At 36.9% G+C, this 27,426-nt stretch overlaps 1 protein-coding gene and 1 pseudogene across 8 annotated transcripts in view; one reads left to right on the top strand and one right to left on the bottom strand.

Annotated features, from left to right (window-relative positions):
• DNM1L (dynamin 1 like) overlaps window positions 1-27,426 on the bottom strand; it is a 73,771-nt gene that overhangs the window by 24,628 nt on the left and 21,717 nt on the right. For 4 of the 8 annotated variants that reach the window (XM_070453917.1, XM_070453918.1, XM_070453913.1 and 1 more), the window contains exons 2-6: window positions 9,957-10,104; window positions 6,104-6,142; window positions 4,336-4,382; window positions 3,882-3,953; window positions 2,547-2,633 (exon numbers count right to left, since the gene is read on the bottom strand). In XM_070453917.1, the coding sequence (XP_070310018.1) occupies window positions 2,547-2,633; window positions 3,882-3,953; window positions 4,336-4,382; window positions 6,104-6,142; window positions 9,957-10,104 (393 nt within the window). The remainder of the gene's footprint in view (window positions 1-2,546; window positions 2,634-3,881; window positions 3,954-4,335; window positions 4,383-6,103; window positions 6,143-9,956; window positions 10,105-27,426) is intronic. The other 4 variants (XM_070453911.1, XM_070453912.1, XM_070453915.1 and 1 more) reach the window with 1 other exon arrangement.
• On the top strand, window positions 15,574-26,240 carry LOC110150613 (ADP-ribosylation factor 1-like; annotated as a pseudogene).

Raw genomic sequence — 27,426 nt, 5'->3', positions numbered from 1 at the left:
CCTTGCAGTCCAAGGGACTCTCAAGAGTTCTCTACAACACCACAGTTCAAAAGAATCAGTTCTTCAGCGCTCAGCTTTCCTTATAGTCCAACTCTCACATCTATACACGACAACTGGAAAAATCATAGCTTTGACTAGATGGACCTTTGTCGGCAAAGTAATGTCTCTGCTTATTAATATGCTGTCTAGGTTGGTCAGAGCTTTTCTTCCAAGGAACAAGCATTTTTTAATTTCATGGCTGCAGTCACCATCTGCAGTGATTTTGGAGCCCAAGAAAATAAAGTCTGTCACTGTTTCCATTGTTTCCTCATCTATCTACCATGAAGTGATGGGACTGGAAGCCACAATCTTAGTTTTTTGAATGTTGAGTTTTAAGCCTGCATTTTCACTCCCCTCTTTCACTTTCATCAAGAGGCTCTTCAGTTCCTCTTCTCTTTCTGCCATAAGGGTGGTGTCATCTGCATATCTGAGATTATTGATATTTCTCCCAGCAATCGTGATTCCAGCTTGTGCTTCATCCAGCCCAACATTTCATATGATATACTCTGCATATAAATTAAATAAGCAGGGTGACAGTATATAGCCTGGACGTACTCCTTTCCCAATTTTGAACCAGTCCATTGTTCCATGTCTAGTTCTCACTGTTGCTTCTTGACCTACACACAGATTTCTCAGGAGGCAGGTAAGGTGGTCTGGTATTCCCATCTCTTTCAGAATTTTCCACAGTTTATTGTGATCCACACAGTCAAAGGCTTTGGCATAGTCAATAAAGCAGAAGTAGATTTTTTTTTGGAACTCTCTTGCTTTTTTCTATTATCCAATGGATGTTGGCAATTTGATCTCTGGTTCCTCTGCATTTTCTAAATCCAGCTTGAATATCTGGAAGTTCATGGTTCATGTATTGTTGAATCCTGGCTTGGAGAATTTTGAACATTACTTTACTAGCATGTGAGATGAGTGCAATCGTGTGGTAGTTTGAGCATTCTTTGACACTGCCTTTCTTTGGGGTTGGAATGGAAACTGACCTTTTCCAGTCTTGTGGCCACTGCTGAGTTTTCCAAATTCCCTGACATATTGAGTGCAGCACTTTCACAGCATCATCTTTTAGGATTTGAAACAGCTCAACTGGAATTCCATCACCTCCACTAGCTTTGTTCTTAGTGATGCTTCTTCCTAAGGCCCACTTGACTTCAGACTCCAGGATATCTGGCTCTAGGTAAGTTTTTACAGCATTACACTAAACATGATGAAAAACATGCAAGAACCTCAAGAGATCACATTTTACTGTGATATGCAAATTACTGAAGCAATGAACTACTTAGAGATGATTTCCATCACACAACATTTTGGGACACTCAACAACCTTGAGCTCAGTGCAACAGGAATAGAAGGTGGCTGTGAAATTATTACATTAGTGCAGTATGTACTACAGCCAACCTTATGCAGTTATAACTAAATACTGCATCTTCACATTTGTTTACATTTCTTTCTACTTAAAGCACCATGTACAGTCTATGTCTGTGGGTATAGGTTTTGATAAATTTTAACTTTTTACACTAGATTTGTGTATTAATTTTTATTAATCTTTTCCAGCTGTTCTAGGCTATGCAGTTGTCTGCAAGTTTTTTCAAATTGTTACAAATCTTCAAAAATTTTTCCAATATATTTATTGAAAAAAATTCACATATCACATATAAGTAGACCCATGTAGTTCAAACCCCTTGTTCAAGGGTCAATTGTATAGTATAAACATAACTTTTATATGCAATGGATAAACAAAAAAATTTGTATATTTGTTTTACTGTGATACTCACTTCACTGCAATATTCACTTACTGGGATGGTCTGGAACTAAATTTGAAATACCACAACGTATGCCCGTATTTTAAGTTAAGGAAAGCTAACAGGATTTGCTAACAGGGAAAGTATGGTATAGGATAAGAAATGTCAAGGATGACTACAAACTTGTTGGCTAAGTAACTGGTACAACAGAGCTGCCATTTATTGAGATGGGGGAGACTATAGAAAGACCAAGTCAGGTTGAGGGACAGATCAGGCATTTGGATCAGACACATCATGTTTTAAATTCAGACAAGTATACATCAAGTAGACATACAAGATGAATATGTAAGTCTGGAAATATTTGAAAGTGGTCAGAATACAGATACTCATATTTAAAATCATAAGGCTGGATGAAATCATCAAGAGGTTAAGTGTACCCCCTTGACAAGAGGTCCAAAAATTGAGCTATGGGATACTCACTGTTTAGACATTGAGAAGATAAGTAATCAGCAAAAGAGACTGAGAAGGAGTGGCTGGTAAGATCAGAAATAATCCTCTAGAGTGTGGTGTCCCGGAAGCTGAGTAAAGAAAAGTGTTTCAAGGAGAAAGGAGGGCTCAACTATGTCAAATGCTGCTAAAAGATCAAGATAATTGCAAAAAAAAAAAAAGGCTGATCATTCCATATGAGGTTAAGGAAAAACTATGTTGTTTGTTCAAGTAAAAACAAACATGACCACATCCATATTGAGTCACAACTATTTTTACCTTGGTCATTCCTGGCAAATCCACAAGTGTCAGATTGACAACATTGGGTGAAAAAATCTTAAGATGAATTGGTTCAGGGCTTACTCCCTAAAAATAAATTTTAAAATATTATATTAAAATCACATTAAAATGTCAATGAAATAAAAATGCTAAAGTAAAACCTCATTTCAAGTATTATACATTAAGATGCTTTTAAATATTAAACCATAATCTCTAAAACATTTCAATAATCAAAACCTAATGAAACATATAGAAAACAAGGCAGCCTGCCATAGATTATAATCCTATCCAACCTTACACTATTAATATACACAATTTATTTCCTGTTATTTCACATTCTTTTCTCCTGATTCTCAGAGATAACATTTCTTAAAAATGTTTAATAGACTCAGTGCTGAACAAAAGAACAATGTATTACTATCCAAATTTATGAGGTTCTTGAATTCAGAGACATAGGTAACAAGTAATCCAAATCAGGGAACTATGGCAGCAGTAACTAAAAGGTAACCTACCCAGAGTTCAATAATAAATCTTAGTCAATCACTCAAACAGAGATAAATATCTTGAATAGGCATAAAGAAATTAACATGGCTCCAAAAGTGCCTTTGGGTCAGGAAAACCTTTCCAACACGGTCTCCAGCAGATAAAAGGACTCAATAAATATTTTTTTAATATTAGTACTCAGCTCAGGCCCAGTTGTGCAATTAAATGTACCCATTCAAGAATGGAGGTAACAACACAAAGGGAAGCGAACAGAAAGGTAGTAAGAATAAAGAAAGTAGAGAAAATAGAAGCATTTAAAGAAGGCAGTGACAGTACCTCATTTAAATGTGCCTCATTTACCATATAATGGTATCTGAGACATCTAATTTAAATTCTCAGAATCTCAGAAAACAATTCACTTGTTAACATTACTTTTCATTTTCATTGAAAAAAAAAAAAAAACAACCTTGCTTTGCCTCTTTGTGCTTTCATAAGTAAATCTCGACTTACTCAGATAAGACAAAGAGCTCTTCAAAATAAATCTATCTTGTAAGTTATATATTGCTTCTTGAGTTAGAGTACAACCAATCCAGCAGAAAAAAATAACACTGTAGAAAGTATTAAATTGAAAAGCTATATAATAAAGTGATATATACAAGATCAAGAATAAACATCTAAATGAAATACCTGTTTGTATATGAAAGCTCTAAGAAGTAAAAGTGGTTTTATATGAAGTTTCTATATATTTGAGAAAATACACCATTAGTTTAAAAGACTAGTTTAAAAGACCAGAATGCTCTTAATGATAAATTTACTGATAGTTATACTTTCCAGCTCTAAAAAGATACCTACCTTATTATTTCCTGAAATCCTCTCTGTTTCATTTTCAATTTCTTGTCGAATTTCATCAAAATCTGTGTAAAGCTAAAAATTATTGAAACAAAAAAAAGTATTCAAAATAAGATTTTAAAAGTTCCTAAGAGGGCTTTGATAATATGGATCTGCTTCAGAGAATTAGTAAACAAATTTTAATATACACAAACATCATTCTGAGCCAAAGTCAGAGTTTATATGAGTTTTTCAAAGCTGCTTGAGCAACAGTTAAGAGTCTCCAAATTAAGAGAGAATAAGACTCAACTTAATGTTTTCCAAATAAACTACTACGGTTAGAAATGTTACTAAGATTTATTTTACGTGATAACAGTGCTACATTGCCAATCATAAGAAAACTAAATTATCAGTTACCTGTACCAAAAGAAAAATATTTTCAACATGTTAGTTCTTCAACATGTTCTTTTATAATTACCTTATTTTTGGTGTGAAGAAATTTACCCCATTCTTCTGCTTCAACCCCTGGAAAGAGAGAAACTTCACTTATTGAAAACTATGGAAATTACCTTAGGAATTCAAAAAGACAGTACAATATTATTTGTTCCTACTTTGCCACGAACTATAAGTTAACTTATATTTGAAATCTAGATTTTTAACTAATAAAACTGTTCACCTCTCCTCATATTATAATAAAATATGTATACTTTTTTTTTTTGGTATCTATAACTTTTTATTTGAGCAAATAGATATAAAGTGTATTTTTAAAAAGACCTTAACCCATATATTAAATGACTCACTACAATTCTATAAAATGAATAACTCCTTCTAATTCATTATGTGTTCAGTTAAAACTGTTTCTTCCAAGAATCCTCCAAGAATTGGATTCCAAGAATCCAAGTATTTAGTATAATTTAGAGCAATGGCCAATTAAGTATTAGATTATATTTAATTGTTCATTTTCATCCAACCTGGGACCTTTCTTTTTTTCTTTTGAACTTTTTATTTTGTATTAGGGTACAGCCAATTAACAATGTTGTGATGTTTTCAGGTGAACAGAAAAGGGACTCAGCCATGCATATACTGTATACTTTATTTTTAAATATCTCACATATAAAAGCAATTTTATCTGATGAAAATACTCAAGCTAATGGCTAAAAGAAGAATACTTATGAATCATACTGAATAACAATGCAAAAAGCATATACTATAGACTTACACACATAAGGTAAAAATTTGCAACATGTCAACAAAATAGTTAACTTTTTGTTCTGTTTTCTCATTTTTCATTTTAATTCAGTTTACTGTTGGCAACCCATAAAGTCACAATTTGCTGTTACTTTAAAGAGCTCTCAGTAGCATGAAGGTATTCTGTATGCATTTTCAAGGTGATTTTTTTCCCCCTAAGAAGATTATGTTTTTCCTTGGAATTGAAGGTAGGAAAGAAATGAAACGGCAAGGGGTAAAGGTTGGGGGAACCTGGCATGTATACTGTATGGAATTGCTACTCGCCAGTAGTTTCCAATAATAGGTCTGTTCCTCTTGTACTTGCTGAAAAAAGGAAAAAATTATTCATTGTAAGTACTGTTTTGAGTGGCCCAGGACATGGAGAGCAAGTTTTGCTCTAATTTTTCCAGACAAGCTAGAATGTAGAAAAATTAACTTTGCCTTCTCCAAGCACAACTATTCTGCTTTTGTCAAATTCACAGTTTTAAATGTCTTAATGATTAACACATATCAGCCACCTGATATCAAAATTAAAATGACTGTAAGATATTCAAATAAATATTTACAGAGGAAAAGGTGGAGCAGTTTCTTTGGTGGATAAAGGTAACAAAACCGGATCCTTTTTGCAAGTAAAATGCTCACCTACTTGAAGCTTAGTAACTTCTTCCAAGAAGTCTCACTGGAGGATTGGAATAATCTAAGTGAACAGAACTCAGAGGCAAGTACTGTACACCAAAGGGTTTTTTTTTTTTAATTTACCTTATCATATAGAAGAGATCTGGCTTCACAAGCATGTTTTTTAAAAATAAAAATAAAATAAATTACATTCACCAAAAAAAGCCTGCATTGTGATGCAATGCCAAAAGGTAACAAGAACCACTAACACCTGCAATCAATCAATGTGGATAAGCAAATAAAAATGGAAGAAAAAAAAAATGCACACAGCCTGTAAGAGTACAAAAGCACACATGCAGGCATAATGGGAAAAGAAGGGCCAAAAACAAATGGATAAAGGAAACCTTTAGAAAGGTGTCTTGAGTTTTTCCATGTAGCAGGGTCTGTAGTCAAAGAGAAATAGCACAGAGTGAGAAGTTTAGTGCTTATCCCTAATATTTCAAACCTTTCTAAAAAATCAAATGTGCAAGAACCTGAACACATTTCAAATGCACATTCCAAATGCATTCAGTTATTCCAAATTTACAACTGTAAATTTTCCATTACAATTAGTTATAATTAGAGGGATGTATATAATATTTTAAATGGCATAAATGAAGTATATTGAGAGTCATAATTTGTTTTTATTTTCCATTACATTAATTTTATCACCTCTAGTTTCTAACTCTAATATAAGTGGATTGAAACTAATGTACTATTCAGAAATTTGCTATCTGATAACTACAGGAAAAGATAAACTACCTAATGAAAAAAATCTACAAAACATATTAAATGCATCTTGAAAGTAATAAAACCTTGAAAGTAAATATTAAAGTATTTACCCTAATTGCTAAGACTGAACTTAATAGGGGTTTATTTTCTTTGAAATATATAATAAATTTAACAGAAATAGTTTTGGCATTCCGTCAGCATGCTACCTTTGGAAATAGTCTAAAAGGAGATCTGAGGACATACATGAAAAGTAATCATAAAGTTCAAAGTTCAAACTAAACCACTTGAAAACAGTTTTTGTTTTTAATAAGATTTTATCAGAAAATTCTTTTACATTGGCAGAAGTGGGGAGCAAGATGAGAAATACTATAAATCTATATATTGACACCTAAATTATATTATGTAGTTGGCAGAATGATCTCATGTTAAATAAATCTTCCTGATAATTAAATTATACATGGTAAATATTTTGTAAGAGTTTAGCCAGTTTTGAATGGACCTATCCATGTTATGTTAGAATCCACTGCCCTTAAACTTACCTACTAATGGTAACTTAGGTCTTTGTTACATAATAAAGCCATTTATGTATAGACTACAAATCCCTATACAAAATGGTTAGAGACTAATTTTTTCTTTTTTGAAATTCTCCTGTTTTCCTCCCCATTCTCCTCTATGGTTGCCAGGCTGCCAGGTAGTTCATACTTTTCTGGCTATCTCCTGCTTCATTGTTTCTAATTTCCTCTAGAATAGAGTGATTTGTGATAAGGTAGAATCATTTATCCTGAGGATAAACAGGCTCTAATGATAAGTGAAAGAACTATCCTAATTATTAATAAGATACATGATATTTAGTACTCAAAATTTACAAAATCTATTTTGTGTTCTGGGTGGCTGAGTTGTCATTTTAAGTATTATGTTTTTTAATACAAAAAATAAGCACTAAGCTTGGGGAAAAAAATAATATATATGTGTATATATATATAGGTAAAGATATGCAGATTTACTGACCTACCACCACCAATGAGAGACGTCAACGAAACAAAGTGAACAATACAAACAGATAACAAGAACTGACACCTCTACAGTTGTGAAATGTACACCCTTTCTAGAAATACTGCCCACATACTCTGAGAGAAAAGATATCATCTGCCCTTTCCAAAGTGACTGAAGAAAATTAAGAGTTAAAAGAAACAGACATCATCATACAGTTACTTGAAGTTTCAATTTAAGGCATTTGGTAAATTTGATAATGTTAGCAAGACTGAAATATTTTAATAATTATTGTATACATTTGAAATTGGACCATAAATTAGCCCAAAATGATTAAATTCAAGGTTCAGAATTTCAATAATAAAGAAATATTACAGAAATGCAAAGTGATAAATAACATACCAAGAAGCTACCTAATATAATCAAATGACTTTACATATCCTCTGGCATCCTATCCAAAAATATTACTTGTAACTTGTGACATCTACAACTTCATTAATCTACTTCAGTGATTAACTTTTTATAGTCCTTGTAGATGCTCATGACATGTCTTTTTAAAAATCCCTTTAAAATAAAAATCAATCTCTCACCACCCAGTAAGTGAAGAAAAGATCAGATACAGAAATTAAAGTAACTTCATTGCATCAAACGAATGAAGCTGCTGGAAAAGGCAATGGCACCCCACTCCAGCACTCTTGCCTGGAAAATCCCATGGACAGAGGGGCCTGGTAGGCTACAGTCCATGGGGTCGCAAAGAGTCGGACACAACTGAGCGACTTCACTTTCACTTTTCACTTTCATGCACTGGAGAAGGAAATGGCAACCTACTCCAGTATTCTTGCCTGGAGAATCCCAGGGACAGAGGAGCCTGGTGGGCTGCTGTCTATGGGGTCGCACAGAGTCAGACACGACTGAAGCAATTTAGCAGCAGCAGCAGCAGCAATGAAACTGCATTTAAAACAGATCTCTTGCAGAATGAGAAACAACCATGGTACTCTGCTGCAAATTTAATTTAACAACTAGAACATTTTACAGACTTTTGTAAGTAAGACAGATGGCTTCCCTGATGGGTCAGATGGTAAAAGAAGCTGCCTGCAATATGGGAGACCAGGGTTCGATCCCTGGGTTGGAAAAATTCCCTGAAGAGAATGGCAACCCACTTCAGTATTCTTGCCGGGAGAATCCCACAGACAGAGGAGCCTGGTGGGCTACAGGTTATAGGGTCACAAAGAGCTGGACATGACTGAGCAACTAACATACAAATAAGACAGAGTCTGAGCCAAACACTGAAGATCAAATATATTACTCTCATCAAACATTCCAAACTTCTCTAATGTAAAGGTACAGTATGTAATAGGGCACACATTTAATAAGCAAACTTAAATATGTTGATAAAGAGAGCATTTCTTAAAATATTTTCAGTGTAACTAAAGAAGAAAGGATGGTGCATGTCTTCTAATCCTGATACTCCACGTTTACTATTTGGGTGAGGGAGGAATCTAAAAAATCAAAGTAATACATGCAATAAGTAGGTCTTAGCAAAATAAGCACAGTAAAAATAATAATAATAATAATTATGGACTTTCCTGGCAGTCCAGTGGTTAAAAAGACTCCGTGCTTCCACTGCAGGGGACTATGCAAAATAAGCATAGTAAAAATAATAATAATAATTAGGGACTTTCCTGGCAGTCCAGTGGTTAAAAAGACTCCATGATTCCACTGCAGGGGACTCCATGCTTCCACTGCAATAGGTAAGTCTTAGCAAAATAAGCATAGTAAAAATAATAATAATAATAGTTAGGGACTTTCCTGGCAGTCCAATGGTTAAAAAGAATCCATGCTTCCACTGCAGGGATCCACTGGATCCCTGGTCAGGGAACTAAATAAGATTGCACATGCTGTGCAGTGTGGCAAAAATATCTTTTTTAAAAAACTCTTTCTACAAATAATATTTATCTTGGATCGAAGGGCCAAACATTCAAAATTCACAGGCACATGGCAAGACAGAAAAGTGAAGGTGAGATAACACTGTTATGCTGAAAAGCTGAATCATTTTAATTTATTTAAAATAAAATCTTTAAACTAGAATATAAAATATTTAAATTCTAAAACAAAGTGAAAAAAAAAAACATTGCTTTAAACACTAGGAAAAGTTTAAAACATTCCCAAAGACACAAAAACTTTTAAAAATAATTGATTCTTGTTTACTAAGTATCTCACTAGATCCTCCACTAAATAGTGTTAACAAATTTACTGAACTACATTACCAAAAAGATTCTTTCAAAAAAGAAAAAACAGTCCTCAAAAACAAACAAAAAAAAATTACTCCCTTTTCCCATGAGAAAAGACGTATATCACTTTCTTTACAGGACTTCTGACTTCGCTACAGCCACTAATTTCTGTCTAATATGTAACTAAGATATAACTCATATCTTCTTAAGATTGACCAAAAATGAAGAATTTTTAAATAATTTTTATTCCAATTCTAAAATTTACCATTTTCTTCTCCTGTTGTTTTTCGTTTATCTTCAGGTGAAACATGGACTAGCTGCAGAATGAGAGGTCTCCGGGTGACAATACCAGTGCCTCTGGGAAGCAGGTCCCTCCCCACTAGGCTTTCTAGCACTGAGCTCTTTCCACTGCTCTGAAAATGGAATACACAAAAGCAAAATGAGTTTCTTAACAGATTTTTTGCAACTCAGTAAGACTATACTATATAATTTAAAAAATTATTGCAAGGTCTTTTAAAATGAAATAAAATTAGTTGTATTTTCGATTATACGATCTTTATTTCTTTAAAATAAAAAAGTACAAAAAGAATATCAATGCTAGTACAAAATAAAATCTGTAATTCAAAAAAAGGGAATATAAAAGTCCCACTTGCCCATAATTTTCCCACCTCTTCTGATACTCTCCCGACCATATAATATTGGTGTGTGTGTGTGTGTGTGTGTGTATAAGGTATTTTCAAAATCCATATAATATTGGTATACATAAATTATGCCCGTAACATGTAGATATTTTACTCTAAATGAGGTAGTATTATGTGTATTTTTCTCTAACTCACTTTTATTTTTATTGTAACAATCAGGGATATCATTCAATATCAATATATTAATTTCTTTAATAGTTAAATAGTATTCTGCATGTAAAACCAAACCCTAACTGATGGACATATAAATGGGCCTTGCTACAATGTTGCAATGAACATGATTTGTACATACAACCATACTCACTCATTCTTTCATTAGACTTATTTAGTTCATTAAGTGAAACTGCTGTGATTAAAGAACATACAGATTTTATACTTTCACAGATAGTGCCAGACTACACACTACAAGATAGGAGGCACCACGCTGTGCTTCATATTCAATCTGCTACATCCAGATCAGCACTGGGCATTACCACTTTTTTGAATCTTAAATACTTTTTTTGGATAAACACTGACAGTTCACTTATATTTGCATTTCTTTATTCAGTCAAGTATCACTTTGTTTAAGGACCTTTTGTATATCTCCTTTGGTGATCTGCTTGTTCAAATGCTGGTATATTATGTTTCTCATTAGTTTAAAGATCTTTATCCATTTAAGTATTTATCTTTTATCATGCTGAATACTTTCCCTTAACTTTTTATTTTGAAAATTTCAAAGCCACAAGAGTTGCAAGAATAGTAAGTGAATACCCATATAGCTTAACAAAGGTACCCTATATCTTAACCAATTATTAACATTTTGACATATTTGCTTTATGTCTCTTACACATGCACATACTTTTTTCTTTTGCTGTCTCTTTTGTGTTAGTTAATATGTCATGACATTTCATCCCTAAATATTGTGGCATAGCTCTAAGAAAACAGCATTCTTCTATATAATCACACTACAATGATCTCACTGAGGAAATTTAACAGACACAATACTAATGAACAGTAAATTATCAAATATATATAAACCCATTGTCCCTATTATACATTTTTATATAATACATAATTTGAAAAATTTGCTATTTTTTCAAGTTGATAATTCATGTTTTTCTGTAACAGTATTTTTTCTGTACTGTATTTCTTCTTAATCAAAACCAGTACATCTTCTAATTTCTTACTTTCTACAAAGGCAAAAACCCTAAGCTCATCTACTGTATCAGAAAGGGTTTTCAGGAAACAGATGGCCCACTCAAGTTAGATTAATTTAAGGACAATTTATTTACAAGCAGACTATTTACAAAGTTTTGGATGAGGGGGATCACAAAAGATAGTGGAATAACCCAGGCTAGTAACAACACAGCAGCTCCTATCACCCACAAGCTCCAAGAGAAGGATGAGGATTTTCAGGGAGAACCAGCACCTACACATAGGAAGTCAAGTCAGGGGAGAATATACCCAGACTTTAGTCCCCAAGGCCCATCGAGGCTCCCCATTTCCATATCCAATCAGAAGGCAGAAAACGTTAAGGGCCCATTCCTGTTGTCCAGAAAGGTCCCCTATGATGGAGAACAGTAATGTTGAGTGTATGAAGTGGGTCAAATTTAAAACTTGATGGTTTTCGATGGCTAAGTCAAAAATTTCTCTTGGTAAATGTCACTCTGCACTTGAAAATAGGTGTTATTTTCAAATATCTTTTGATATTGATTTCTAACATAATTCCACAATGATAAGGGAATAGACTGTATGATTTCAATACCTTTGTTGTTTAGTCACTAAGTCATTTCTGACTCTGTGACCCCATGGGCTGCAGCACACCAGGCTTCCCTGTCCTTTACTATCTCTATTCAATACCTTTAGACCACAAAATTTTTGAACCTTGTTTTACGTTCCTGGATATGTTTCAGTGTCTCCTAGTTTACAGCCTATGGGAACTTGAATAGGAATTTGCGTTGTGTCAAAACTGTATAAATCTTTATTATGTTGAATTGGTTCACCATGATTTTCAGGTCTACTATATGCTTCTACTTCTCTGTATATTCATTCTATAAATTTTTGAGAGTTTGACATTGAAACGCCAACTAAAAATCTTAATGTAGCTACTTAAACTGTTCACTTCTAATTCTTTGCCTTTATGTTCTTTTTTCTGACCAAATTTCCCAATTGACTATGACATTGATTTTTGCATCAAATCTGTATTTTATTGATTTCACTTTGTAATTATTTATTATTTATTTTTTAATACTGTTAATTTCTTCCTATCAGTGTGCGCAAAACGCCTCCCAGTTTCAGCTGGTATTCTTAAATCATCCTCCAGACTTTCCAGAGATCGGCTATTTTTTGATTCTCACATACATCTGAAATTCCATGGCTTCTTTCTTCTTAAGTAGATATTAATACACAGGTATTGAAGCTCTTGGTGGTCTATTCCCAAACCACTGCTACGTGAGGCTTTGTAGAGAGAAACAAGGTCAGCTAATTTTCTCATCAATGTTCATGGATCTGGGGTTTTCCTATACATTCTGTTTTTATGGGAAAGTCATACAGGATTAAGAAACTATTCTACCATTGCTGTCATCCTCCCAAAATCCCCAAACAGAAAAAATTGGTTATGTCTATATGGGAAAAATGAACATTCATCTGGGTAGTTAATATTTTATTTCTTTAACTGGGAAGTAGACACAATGCTGTCCTAATGTTCTTTGTATCTTTTTGTTGTTTTCAGTATTTCAAAACAATTTTTTAATCCTCCAAATGTGGCACATGATTTTATACTGATGAGGAAATTAAAGAACTTACATTTTCACCTCCCTCCCATACCTAAGCAGATATTTGGTACAGCCACACACAGCTTGGATACAGGTTACAGACTGGTCCCTTTGTCCACTCTGTCCTTCTGTGCAAGTGATTTATACTAGCTTAAGTGCCCAGCTCTGCTACAAAGTTCAAAGTATTAGTCAAGCAATAACAGATATCTGGAAGCAATTCAGGTAACATTCCAATTTTATTTCACAATATCATAGATGTGGGAAATAAAAGAATTTTTGAAATTTTTTCTGTTCTTATTGTCCAGTTATTTATGCTTCAGTGCATTCGATGAATAGTTATAGTACAAATGGATACAGAATTTTATAATCACAATTAATTCCCCCAGGAACTCTAAATTTTAAACACTTCTCCATGTCATCTAATATTTACTGATGCAGACTAAAAGTATGGTGCCAATCTGAGTCTCTTTCCCTTTCGGGAAATCTTTTTTTCCTCCTTCCTTCTATTTTGACACTTGGGAGAATTCTGAGGTTTTGTAAAAGTTTAGATTTCAGAAATTTACCCAGGTTATGTCAATCCTTTCAATATTTGTGCCCAGCAACTGAAATATGAACATGTGGGAAACTCTGGCTTACTATTTGACTATTCTTTGTCCCTCTGTTCCAAGTGTTCTTTCTCAATTAACTATGGCAAGGATTTTGGCTCTCTTAGCTCTCACCAACAAGTCTCTTATCTCTAATTTCATAACATATGATTCTGATTTCTCTTTTAATAGAACTTCTAAAGTTATTTTTCTATTTCATAAATTAGGTTCTCAACAATATCAATGTGACTGTTGTTCCCCATCACCCACTATGCCATTTTATTCTTCCTTCTTAAATGTCACAAAAAATACTTCTTAAATTCCTCTCCTAAATTCTATCTCAACCTCAATTTGTTACTCTGATTATCTACCTTTAGTCTCCTCCTTTGCAGCCACTGCTTTTCAATGTTTAAATCTACCAAATTAAAAAAAAAACTACCAAATTTTAAACACTGACAACTCTTTTTCTTTTTTTTCAGTTCAGTTTCTCAGTCATGTCCAACTCTTTGCAACCCCATGGACTGCCGCATGCCAGGTCTCCCTGTCCATCACCAACTCCTGGAGCTTACTCAAACTCGTCCATTGAGTCAGTGATGCCATCCAACCATCCCATCCTCCATTGTCCCCTTCTCCTCCTGACTTCGAAATTTTTCCCAACATCAGGGTCTTTTCAAATGAGCCAGTTCTTCACATCAGGTGACCAAAGGATTGGAGCTTCAGCATCAGTCCTTCCAATGAATATTCAGGACTGATTTCCATTAGGATGGACTGGTTGGATCTCCTGGCAGTCCAAGGGACTCTCAAGAGTATTCTCCAACACCACACTTCAAAAGCATCAATTCTTCAGTGCTCAGCTTTCTTCACAGTCCAAATCTCACATCCATACATGACCACTGGAAAAACCATAGCTTTGACAAGATGGGCCTTTGTTGGCAAAGTAATGCCTCTGCTTTTTAATATGCTGTCTAGGTTGGTCATAACTTTCCTTCCAAAGAGCAAGCATCTTTTAATTTCATGGCTGCAATCATCATCTGCAGTGATTTTGGAGCCCCCCAAAATAAAGTCTGTCACTGTTTCCACTGTTTCCCCATTTATTTGCCATGAAGTGATGGGACCAGATGCCATGATCTTAGTTTTCTGAATGTTCGTTTTAAGCCAACTTTTTCACTCTCCTCTTCCACTTTCATTGAGAGGCTCTTTAGTTCTTCTGCACTTTCTGTATGTGGTATATATCAATTCAAGACAGCAACATGGAAGGATCCTGAACTCACCTCCTATCATGAGCACACTGAATTTACAGCCACAGATAGAACAATTCCCTCTGAAAGAAACTAAAAAATTGGATGAGCAACTCCTACATATCAGGCAAATGACAAAAACCCACACTGAAACAGGCTGGAGAGGCTGAGACACAGTCTCACCATAAACCTCACCCAGGGGTAGTGACCCACAACCGTGAGGGAACTCACAACATTCAGCTTCTCTGTGAGGAGCAAAGAGTTTGAGCCCCACCTCTGGCAGCCCCAACTCCTAAGACCTGCACCTGAAAGACAGGCCACCAAAACATCTAGCTTTGAAAGCAAACAGGGCTTGCATTCATGAGAACAAGGCAGAGTGAACTAAGAGTTCTTGGAGGGATTGTATAGGTTCACTGTGCCTAACCTCCCAGGTTACAGTGCAGAGCGAGCAGAAAGAAACACCCATGTCCCAGTTTCCCCCTGAAAAAGGTATTTTTGCATGTACTTCAAAAGCTGCTCCCTGAGCCTCCAGCTTCCAACTGGGCTGAACTTAGATACTAAGAGCCTCCTCTAGAGATACTGATAGATCTTAGACAACCTAAACGAATGGGATCCACTAAGAATAAGGTAGGCTATTTGAACAATCACAAAGGTTCGAGAGACAACCAAGACCTAGGGCAAGGTTGAACAATTCATCTCCTACACAAGGCCACTCTTCAAGACTTGGAGAGGTTGCTGTTTATTCTAATGCACCCAAAGCACCATAGAGACTCACAGAAAACAAAGAAATAGAGGAGTGTGTTCCAAACAAAAGAACAAGATAAAACTTCAGGAAAATAGCCTTAATGAGATGCAGATCAGTGATATATCTGATAAAGTTCAAGTTAACAGTCATAAAAATGCTAAAGTAGCTCAGATGAACAGAGAGATTTTCAATAGAAAGAAAATACAAGAAAGCACCAAACAGAGTTCAACAACAGACTACCTGAAGCAGAAGAATCAGTAAACTTGAACACAGAATACTGGAACTCATCTAATCAGCAGCAAAAAGACAGTTTAAGGGACTTACAGGACAACATTAAGTGGACCAACATTCACATTATAGGAGATTCAGAAGAAAAAGAGAGAAAGGGGCAAAAAACTTGAAAAAATAATGGCTGATAACTGCCCTAAACTGGGGACGATAAGAGACATTCAGATCCAAGAAGTTCAGAGAGTTTGTATAAGATGAACCGAAAGAGACCCAAACCATTTATAATTAAAATGTCAAAAGTTAAAGACAAGGAGAGAATTTTTAAAATAGTACAAAACAACTTACTATGTATAAGGAAAATCTCTCACAAAATCAGTAGATTTTTGAATACAAACACTGCAGGTTAGAAGGGAGTGAGTGGTACAACATATTCAAAGTGCTGAAATAAAATAACTGCCAACTAAGAAATCTCTACCCAGCAAAGCTATCTTTCATTATGGAAGAACAGGTAAGAGTTTCCAGACAAGGAACAGTTGAAGGAGTTCATCACCACTAGACTGGCCTTAAATGTTAAAGGGATTCCTGCAAGTTGAAACAAAAGGGAGTGAGTTAGTAACAGGGAAACAAAGTATGAATTTCACTGATAAAAATAAATATATAGTAAAATTCAGAATAATCTAATGTAAAGATGGTAGGTTAATCACTTGTAAATCTAGTATAAAAGACAAAGCAGTAAAAACAATTAGCAAGGGAGGGGAGTAAAAGCTTTATATAAGCTTTTTATAATACTATACTGATGTTATCAAATTAAAATAGACTATATTATCAATTTAAAACAGACTTATAAATAAAGTTTAGGCCATTTTTAGGAGAGGAGCCAAGATGGCAGAGGAATAGGACGGGGAAACCACTTTCTCTCCTACAAATTCATCAAAAGAATAACTGAACGCAGAGCAAACTTCACAAAACAACTTCTGATCACTAGCTGAGGTCATCAGGCACCCAGAAAAGCAACCCATTGTCTTCGAAAGGAGGTAGGAGAAACTATAAAAGATAAAAAGAGAGACAAAAGAGCTAAGGACGGAGATCCGTCCCGGGAAGGGAGTCTTAATAGAGGAAGTTTCCAAACACCAAGAAACCCTCGCACTGGTGGGTCTGGGGGAAGTTTTTGAATCTCGGAGGGCAACCTGACTGGGAGGGGAACAATAAATAAAACCCACAGATTAAGTGCCTAAAAGCAACTCCCAGCAGAAAAGTAACCCAGGTGCCCACATCCGCTACCAGCAAGTGGGGGCAGAACGGAGAGGAGCAGGCGGCATTGCTTAGGGTAAGGACTGGGACTGAGTGCCCTGAGGACAATCGGAGGGAGCTTTTGTGAGTTACCAACTTAAACTGCGGGATAGCAAGAGAGACAGATAATTAACCTGCCGAACACACTGCCGGCTGTTCGCAGAACAAAGGGACCAAGCAAGTCCAGAGAAGAGCTCGCAGGCTACGGACTGGCCCAGCCCGGCCGGAGGCAGGAGGCAGGGGGGAGGGGAAAGGGGCAGGCTCGGCCCCAAGGACCCCATCCCCTACCGCACTGCAAACAGGCCTCCAGTTTCTAATCAAAGACCTCCTGAGATTCTGGATGGTCAACATCCGCCAGGAGGGTCACGTCAAGACACAGAGCGCAGGCACCAGACAAGCGCACGGGCGGAAACTGAGACTGGGACAGCGGAGGGGAGAAGGCGCGCCACATCCGGGGAGAGTGTGCCCATCAAGCTCCTGGCTGCCTGAGCCGCTCCGACGGGGAAGGCACAAAAAGCAGGCGCAGCTTTCTGTTCCGCGCTTTTGTGGAACACCCGAGGGCTGGAACCCCGCGCAGCGCAGGGCACACTCCATATAGAACAGCCGGGAGCCTGAGCAGCGTAGACGGGGAAAGCAGCGCAACAGAACTAGCAACCTTAATAAGTGACCACCTCCGCCCGCCTGTGTCAGGGCAGAAATTAGGCAAGGAAGAGACCGGCAAACAGAAGCCAAATAAATAAAGGGAACCGTTTCAGAAGGGACCGGTGCAACAGATTAAAATCCCCGTAGATAACACCAACTACACCAGAAGGGGCCTGTAGATATTGAGAAGTGTAACCTGGAACGGGGAGCTATCTGAAACTGAACTGAACCCACACTGACCGCAACAGCTCCAGAGAAATTCCTAGATATATTTCTTTTTTTTCTTTTTTTTTTCCCTCTTTTATTTTCTTTTAAAATTCCCTATTACTCCCCCATTACTCCTTAACTTTCATTTTCATAAATTTTTATGATTTTCTAATTAGGAAAAAATTTTTTTTCTTCTTTTTTCCTTTTTCTCTTTTTTCTGTTTTTATTTTTCTCTTATTTCCTTTTAAAGTCCTTTATTACTCCTCTACTACTCCTTAATTTTCATTTTCATTACACTATAACCTTACAAAAAAAAAGAGGAGCCCTATTTTTTAAACAGAACTTCATATATATTTCTAAAATTTTTTTGCATTTTGGTTTTTGTTTTTAATATTGTATTTTCAAGAGTCTAACCTCTACTCTAGATTTTTAATCTTTGTATTTCAGTATATGATATAAATTGCGAACATTTAAGCATCTAATATTCAGTTCCCATTTTTATTCAGGAGTGTGTTGATTACTCTCTCCCAATCTTGACCTCCGTTTTCTACCTCAGAACACCTCTATTTCCTCCTTTCCCCTTCTCTTCCAAATCCAATTCTGTGAATCTCTGTGGCTATCTGGGCTACATAGAACACTCTGGGAACAGACAACTGCGTAGATTTGTCTCTCTCGAGTCCCCCCTTTTTCTCCTCCTGCTCATCTCTGTCTCCTTCCTCCCTCTCCTCTTCTTCATGTAACTCTGTGAACTTCTCTGGGTGTCCCTCATGGGGGAGAATCTTTTCACCATTAACCTAGAAGTTTTATTATCAGTGCTCTATAGTTGGAGAAGTCTTGAGACAACTGGAATAATAAAACTGAAATTCAGAGGCAGGAGACTGAAGCCCAAAATCTGAGAACACCAGAAAACTCCTGACTACATGGAACTTTAATAAGAGACGGTCCAAAAGCCTCCATACCTACACTGAAACCAACCACCACCCAAGAGCCAATAAGTTTTAGAGCAAGACATACCACGCAAATTCTCCAGCAACACAGGAACATAGCCCTGAACGTCAACATACAGGCTGCCCAAAGTCACATCTAACACATAGACCCATCTCAAAACTCATTACTGGGCACTCCATTGCACTCGAGAGAGAAGAAACCTAGTTCCATGGACCAGAACACTGATGCAAGCTTCGCTAACAAGGAAACCTTGACAAGCCAATCGTCCAACCCCACCCACTGGGTTAAACCTCCACAATAAAAAGGAACCACAGACCTCCAGAATACAGAAAGCTCACTCCAGACACAGCAATCTAAACAAGATGAAAAGGCAGAGAAACACCAAACAGGTAAAGGAACATGAAAAATGCCCACCAAGCCAAACAAATGAGGAGGAGATAGGGAATCTACCTGAAAAAGAATTTAGAATAATGATAATAAAAAGGATCCAAAATCTTGAAACCATAATGGAGTTACAGATAAATAGCCTGGAGACAAGGATTGAGAAGATGCAAGAAATGTTTAATAAAGACCTAGAAGAAATAAAAAAGAGTCAATTAAAAATGAATAATGCAATAAATGAGATCAAAAACACACTGGAGGGAACCAAGAGTAGAATAACGGAGACAGAAGATAGGATAAGTGAGGTAGAAGATAAAATGGTGGAAATAAATGAAACAAAGAAAACAGAATCAAAAGAAATGAGGACAACCTCAGGGACCTCTGGGACAATGTGAAACGCCCCAACATTCGAATCACAGGAGTCCCAGAAGAAGAAGACAAAAACAAAGGCCATGAGAAAATACTCAAGGAGATAATAGCTGAAAACTTCCCTAAAATGGGGAAGGAAATAGCCACCCAAGTCCAAGAAACCCAGAGAGTCCCAAACAGGATAAACCCAAGGTGAAACACCCCAAGACACGTATTAATCAAATTAACAAAGATCAAACACAAAGAACAAATATTAAAAGCAGCAAGGGAGAAACAACAAATAACACACAAAGGGATTCCCATAAGGATAATAGCTGATCTATCAATAGAAACCTTTCAGGCCAGAAGGGAATGGCAGGACATACTTAAAGTAATGAAAGAGAATAACCTACAACCCAGATTTACTGTACCCAGCAAGGATCTCATTCAGATATAAAGAATTCAAAAGCTTTACAGACAAGCAAAAGCTGAGAGAATTCAGCACCACCAAACCAGCTCTTCAACAAATGCTAAAGGATCTTCTCTACACAGGAAATGCAGAAAGGTTGTATAAACGTGAACACAAATCAACAAAGTAAATGGCAACGGGACCATACCTATCAAAAATTACCTTAAATGTAAATGGGTTGAATGCCCCAACCAAAAGACAAAGACTGATGGAATGGATACAAAAACAAGATCCCTATATATGCTATCTACAAGAGACCCATCTCAAAACAAGAGACACATACAGACTAAAAGTGAAGGGCTGGAAAAAAATATTTCATGCAAACGGAGACCAAAAGAAAGCAGGAGTCGCAATACTCATATCATCAGATAAAATAGACTTTCAAATAAAGGCTGTGAAAAGAGTCAAAGAAGGACACTACATAATGATCAAAGGATCAATCCAAGAAGAAGATATAACAATTATAAATATATATGCACCCAACATAGGAGCACCATAATATGTATGGCAAACGCTAACAAGTATGAAAGAGGCAATTAATAGTAACACAATAATAGTGGGAGACTTCAATACACCACTCACAACTATGGATAGATCAACTAAACCAAAAATTAACAAGGAAACACAAACCTTAAATGACACAATGGACCATCTAGACCTAATTGATATCTGTAGGACATTTCACCCAAAAAAACAAACTTCACCTTTTTCTCAAGTGCACACGGAACCTTCTCCAGAATAGATCACATCCTGGGCCATAAATCTGGTCTTGGAAAACTCAATAAAACTGAAATCATTCCAGTCATCTTTTCTGACCACAATGCAGTAAGATTAGATCTCAATTACAGGAAAAAAACTGTTAAAAATTCAAACATATGGAGGCTAAATAACATGATTCTGAATAACCAACAAATCATAGAAGAAATAAAAAAAGAAATCAAAATATGCATAGAAATGAATGAAAATGAAAACACAACAACCCAAAACCTATGGGACACTGTAAAAGCAGTGCTAAGGGGAAGGTTCATAGCATTACAGGCTTACATCAAGAAACAAGAAAAAAGCCAAATAAGTAACCTAACTCTACACCTAAAGCATCTAGAGAAGGAAGAAATGAAGAACCCTAGGATTAGTAGAAAGAAAGAAATCTTAAAAATTTGGGCAGAAATAAATGCAAAAGAAACTAAAGAGACCATAGCAAAAATCAACAAAGCTAAAAGCTGGTTTTTTTTAAAAAAATAAACAAAATTGACAAACCATTAGCAAGACTCCTTAAGAAACAAAGAGAGAAGAACCAAATTAACAAAATTAGAAACGAAAATGGAGAGATCACAACACACAACACTGAAATACAAAGGATCATAAGAGACTACTACCAGCAGTTCTATGCCAATAAAATGGACAACTTGGAAGAAGTGGACAAGTTCTTAGAAAAGTATAAATTTCCAAAACTGAACCAGGAAGAAATAGAAGATCTTAACAAACCCATCACAAGCAAGGAAATCAAAACTGTAATCAGAAATCTTCCAGCAAACAAAAGCCCAGGACCAGATGGCTTCACAGCTGAATTCTACCAAAAATTTAGAGAAGAGCTAACACCTATCTTACTCAAACTCTTCCAGAAAATTGCAGAAGAAGGTAAACTTCCAAACTCATTCTATGAGGCCACCATCACCCTAATTCCAAAACCAGACAAAGATGCCACAAAAAAAGAAAACTACAGGCCAATATCACTGATGAACATAGATGCAAAAATCCTTAACAAAATTCTAGCAAACAGAATCCAACAACATATTAAAAAAATCATACACCATGACCAAGTGGGCTTCATCCCAGGAATGCAAGTATTCTTTAATATCTGCAAATCAATCAATGTAATACACCACATTAACAAACTGAAAGATAAAAACCATATGATTATCTCAATAGATGCAGAAAAAGCCTTTGACAAAATTCAACATCCATTTATGATTAAAACTCTCCAGAAAGCAGGAATAGAAGGAACATACTTCAACATAATAAAAGCTATATATGACAAACCCACAGCAAGCATTACCCTCAATGGTGAGAAATTCAAAGCATTTCCCCTGAAATCAGGAACCAGACAAGGGTGCCCACTCTCACCACTACTATTCAACATAGTTTTGGAAGTTTTGGCCACAGCAATCAGAGCAGACAAAGAAGTAAAAGGAATCCAGATAGCAAAAGAAGAAGTGAAACTCTCTCTGTTTGCAGATGACATGATCCTCTGCATAGAAAACCCTAAAGACTCTACCAGAAAATTACTAGAGCTAATCAATGAATATAGTAAAGTTGCAGGATATAAAATTAACACACAGAAATCCCTTGCATTCCTATACACTAACAATGAGAAAACAGAAAGAGAAATTAAGGAAACAATACCATTCACCATTGCAACGAAAAGAATAAAATACTTAGGAGTATATCTACCTAAAGAAACAAAAGACCTATACATAGAAAACTATAAAACATTGATGAAAGAAATCAAAGAGGAAACAAATAGATGGAGAAACATACCGTGTTCATGGATTGGAAGAATCAATATTGTCAAAATGGCTATACTACCCAAAGCATTCTATAGATTCAATGCAATCCCTATCAAGCTACCAATGGTATTTTTCAAAGAACTAGAACAAATAATTTCACAATTTGTATGGAAATATAAAAAACCTCGAATAGCCAAAGTAATCTTGAGAAAGAAGAATGGAACTGGAGGAATCAACCTGCCTGACTTCAGACTCTACTACAAAGCCACAGTCATCAGGACAGTATGGTACTGGCACAAAGACAGAAATATAGATCAATGGAAGAAAATAGAAAGCCCAGAGATAAATCCACACACCTATGGACACCTTATCTTCAACAAAGGAGGGAAGGATATACAATGGAAAAAAGACAACCTCTTTAACAAGTGGTGCTGGGAAAACTGGTCAACCACTTGTAAAAGAATGAAACTAGAACACTTTCTAACACCATACACAAAAATAAACTCAAAATGGATTAAAGATCTAAATGTAAGACCAGAAACTATCAAACTCCTAGAGGAGAACATAGGCAAAACACTCTCTGACATAAATCACAGCAGGATCCTCTATGACCCACCTCCCAGAATATTGGAAATAAAAGCAAAAATAAACAAATGGGACCTAATGAAACTTTAAAGCTTTTGCACAACAAAGGAAACTATAAGCAAGGTGAAAAGACAGCCCTCAGATTGGGAGAAAATAATAGCAAACGAAGCAACAGACAAAGGATTAATCTCAAAAATATACAAGCAATCCTGCAGCTCATCCAGAAAAATAAATGACCCAATCAAAAAATGGGCCAAAGATCTAAACAGACATTTCTCCAAAGAAGACATACAGCTGGCTAACAAACACATGAAAAGATGCTCAACATCACTCATTATCAGAGAAATGCAAATTAAAACCACAATGAGGTACCATTACACGCCAGTCAGGATGTCTGCTATCCAGAAATCTACAAGCAATAAATACTGGAGAGGGTGTGGAGAAAAGGGAACCATCTTACACTGTTGGTGGGAATGCAAACTAGTACAGCCACTATGGAGAACAGTGTGGAGATTTCTTGAAAAACTGGAAATAGATCTGCCATATGACCCAGCAATCCCACTCCTGGGCATACACGCTGAGGAAACCAGATCTGAAAGAGACACGTGCACCCCAATGTTCATCGCAGCACTGTTTATAATAGCCAGGTCATGGAAGCAACCTAGATGCCCATCAGCAGACGAATGGATAAGGAAGCTGTGGTACATATACACCATGGCATATCACTCAGCCATTAAAAAGAATTCATTTGAATCAGTTCTGATGAGATGGATGAAACTGGAGCCCATTATACAGAGTGAAGTAAGCCAGAAAAATAAAGACCATTATAGTATACTAACACATATATATGGAATTTAGAAATATGATAATGATAACCCTATATGCAAAACAGAAAAAGAGACCGATGTACAGAACAGACTTTTGAACTCTGTGGGAAAAGGCGAGGGTGGGATGTTTCGAGAGAACAGCACGTATATTATCTATAGTGAAACAGATCACCAGCCCAGGTTGGATGCATGAGACAAGTGCTCGGGCCTGGTGCACTGGGAAGACCCAGAGGAATCAGGTGGAGAGGGAGGTGGGAGGGGGGATCGGGATGGGGAATACATGTAACTCCATGGCTGATTCATGTCAATGTATGACAAAACCCACTGCAATGTTGTGAAGTAATAAGCCTCCAACTAATAAAAATAAATGGAAAAAAAAAAATGCATTACTTAAAAAAAAAAAAAAACAGACTTATTAAATAAATTTTAAATAAGCTTCATGGTAACCACAAACCAAAAACTTATAGTAGAAATGTAAAAGATAAAGAAAAGGAATCTAAACATACCACTATAGAAAAATCATCAAATCATAGAAGGATGAGAATAAGAAAAGGAAAAAAAAGAAAAGGAATTATAAAACTCAGAAAACAATTAACAAAATGTCAATAAGTACATATCTATCAAAAATTACTTTAAATGAAAAAAAATTAAATGTTAAATGGGCTAAATTCTCCAAATAAAAGACAGAGTGCCTAAAAGCATAAAAAAAGACCCATGTATACAGAGCCTACAAGAGACTTACATCAGATGTAAGATAACACACACACTGAAAGTGAAAGGATGGAAGAGGTATTCACATTCAAATGGAAACTAAAGAAAACTGGGGTGGCCATACTTATATCAGACAAAATAGACTAACACATTATTCACTGGGGGATTTTTGTAGAAACTAAAGTCCGTGGCCCATGATTTGTTATATAAGAGAATATTGAAACATCTCCACTTGAGTAAATATCACCAACTTGTATTGCACTTCAGGTACTTATTTGAAGCCTTGTACGTGCCTCACTAAAGCATTTTAGTATTTCATTAAAGTGTGACAGGCAGTACAACAGGCACCTCTGTGCAGGGGAACAGAACACCCAGCACACATTCACCATGGTTCACTGCATCCTGCCCCGGAAGAGCAGACTCGACACTTTCTGGCGGCATTGTTTTTCCCCCAGTCCTGTAGGCATTATTTCCTCTAGAATATGTTCTTTTATTTCACCTGGTAGTTGACAAGGTGGATCTTTGCAGGAAGCTCTTTTAGAAATGCCACAAGGGGCTTCCCTGGTGGCACAATGGATAAGACTCTGTCTGCCAATGCAGGGGACATGGATTCTATCCCTGGTCTGGGTAGATCCCACATGCTGAGAAACCAGCTAAGCCCCTGTGCCACAACTACTGAGCCCGTGAGCCACACCTACTGAAGCCCACGCACTAGAGCCTGTGCTGAGCAACAAGGACAGCCGGCACAAAGAGAAGCCCAGTGAGTGAAACCAACACCTCCGAGCAGCAGCTGCCCTGTGGCCGAGGAGGGCTTCTCTGGCCAGTGTTGCTCCCACCAGTCTACAGCATGGGGGATTATCTTTACAAACCTATTCAAGGGCCTTTTTGGCAAAAAAGAAACGTGCATTCTCATGGTGGGCCTAGATGCTGCCGGAAAGACCACCATTCTGTACAAACTAAAGCTGGGTGAAATGGTGACCACCATTCCCACTAATAGGCTTCAGTGTGAAGATACAAGAACATCAGCTTCACTGCGTGGGACACGGGTGGCCAGGACAAGATCTGGCCTCTGTGGCACCACTACTTCCGAATCACACAAGGTCTCATCTTTGTGCCTGACAGCAATGACACAGAGCATGTGAATGAGGTCCACAAGGAGCTCATGAGGATGCTAGCAGAAGACAAGCTCAGGGACACTGTTCTGCTCGTATTTACTAACAAACAGGATCTTCCCAATGCCATGAATGCAGCCAAATCACAGACACGCTAGGTCTACACACACTGCGCCACAGGAATTGGTACATTCAGGGCATCTGTGCCACCAGTGGGGATGGGTCTATGAGGGACTGGACTGGCTGTCCAATCAGCTCCAGAACCAGAAATGAGCTGTACTCTTCTCTCCTCCCCTCTTACTCCCTCCTCCCCTCTCACTCCCTCCTTCTACCCTCGTTTTACTCTCATGTGGCAAACGTGACCCTATGATGTGCCAGAAGCAGTCTCCATGGTTGGTCACAGTGTGCTTCACCATGCTGTAGATGTGCAGATGCAGCCTGCAACTGGGTTTTTATTTAATGTAAATAGTTCTTGTTTCCAATGAGGCAGTTTCTGGTACTCCTGTTCAATATCATGTGGTAGTCACTTAGACCTGTCCAACTCTTTGCAACCCCATGGACTGTAGCCCACCAGGCTCCTCTGTCCATGGAATTCTCCAGGCAAGAATACTGGAGTGGGTTGCCATTTCCTTTTTCAGGGATCTTCCTAACCCAGGAATCAAACCTAGGTCTCCTGCATTGCAGGCAGATTCTCTACCATCTGAACTACAGGGAAGTCCCCCTATCCAATATTACTCAGCTTATTTTTTTTTTTTAATTGTAAAAGGAAAATCAACCCACTGTTTAGTACAGAGAAGGGATTTTTTTTTTTTTTAACAGAGAAGGGATTTTAAGCACACAGGTCATCCAGGAGTTGCTGCGTCAGATGAATCCGATGCTCCTCCTCTGGGCTTTAGATCTGTGTTAATATGCATTTTGGTGGTTGATTTTTAACCCAAACTCAGTGCATTTTTAAAAATAGTTACAAATACAATACAAGGAAAACACCTGAACACACAGAAGGGAGCAATATGCCTAGTATATATAGGTTCTGCAGTAATGGCCTGAATCCAGTCTACTGGTGGTCTCTTTCCCATTGGGAACGTGGAACGGGGCAAAACCAGCCATGATCCATTCTGCATAGTCACAATAGGGTCCCTGTGATTTGCTCTGTCTTGGGTCATCCCACACCCCATAGCTTTTGTCTTGCCTTTGGGCTTACATGGCAACCCAGGAAATGGGGTGAAGGTTATAACCACCACTCTCAGACCCTTTGGAAGAACCCCAGTCTTTTCTTGGGTCATCATGGGCACTTTGGTTGAAACACCCTGGCTAGAGCAGGAATCCTTGAAGTCCCCTTGTTGCCTGATCTGGAAACCCCTGTCTACACATGTTTTCACTCCCTCAGCCTAAGAGTCAGATCTGCCATCAAAAATGATTACCTTTTTCCTTTATATTTTCATAAAACACTGAAGAAGCT

Source organism: Odocoileus virginianus, chromosome 23, assembly GCF_023699985.2.
Source record: "Odocoileus virginianus isolate 20LAN1187 ecotype Illinois chromosome 23, Ovbor_1.2, whole genome shotgun sequence".
In the NCBI taxonomy this organism is placed as follows: Eukaryota; Metazoa; Chordata; class Mammalia; order Artiodactyla; family Cervidae; genus Odocoileus; species Odocoileus virginianus.
This window is presented reverse-complemented; position numbering and strand designations above follow the sequence as displayed.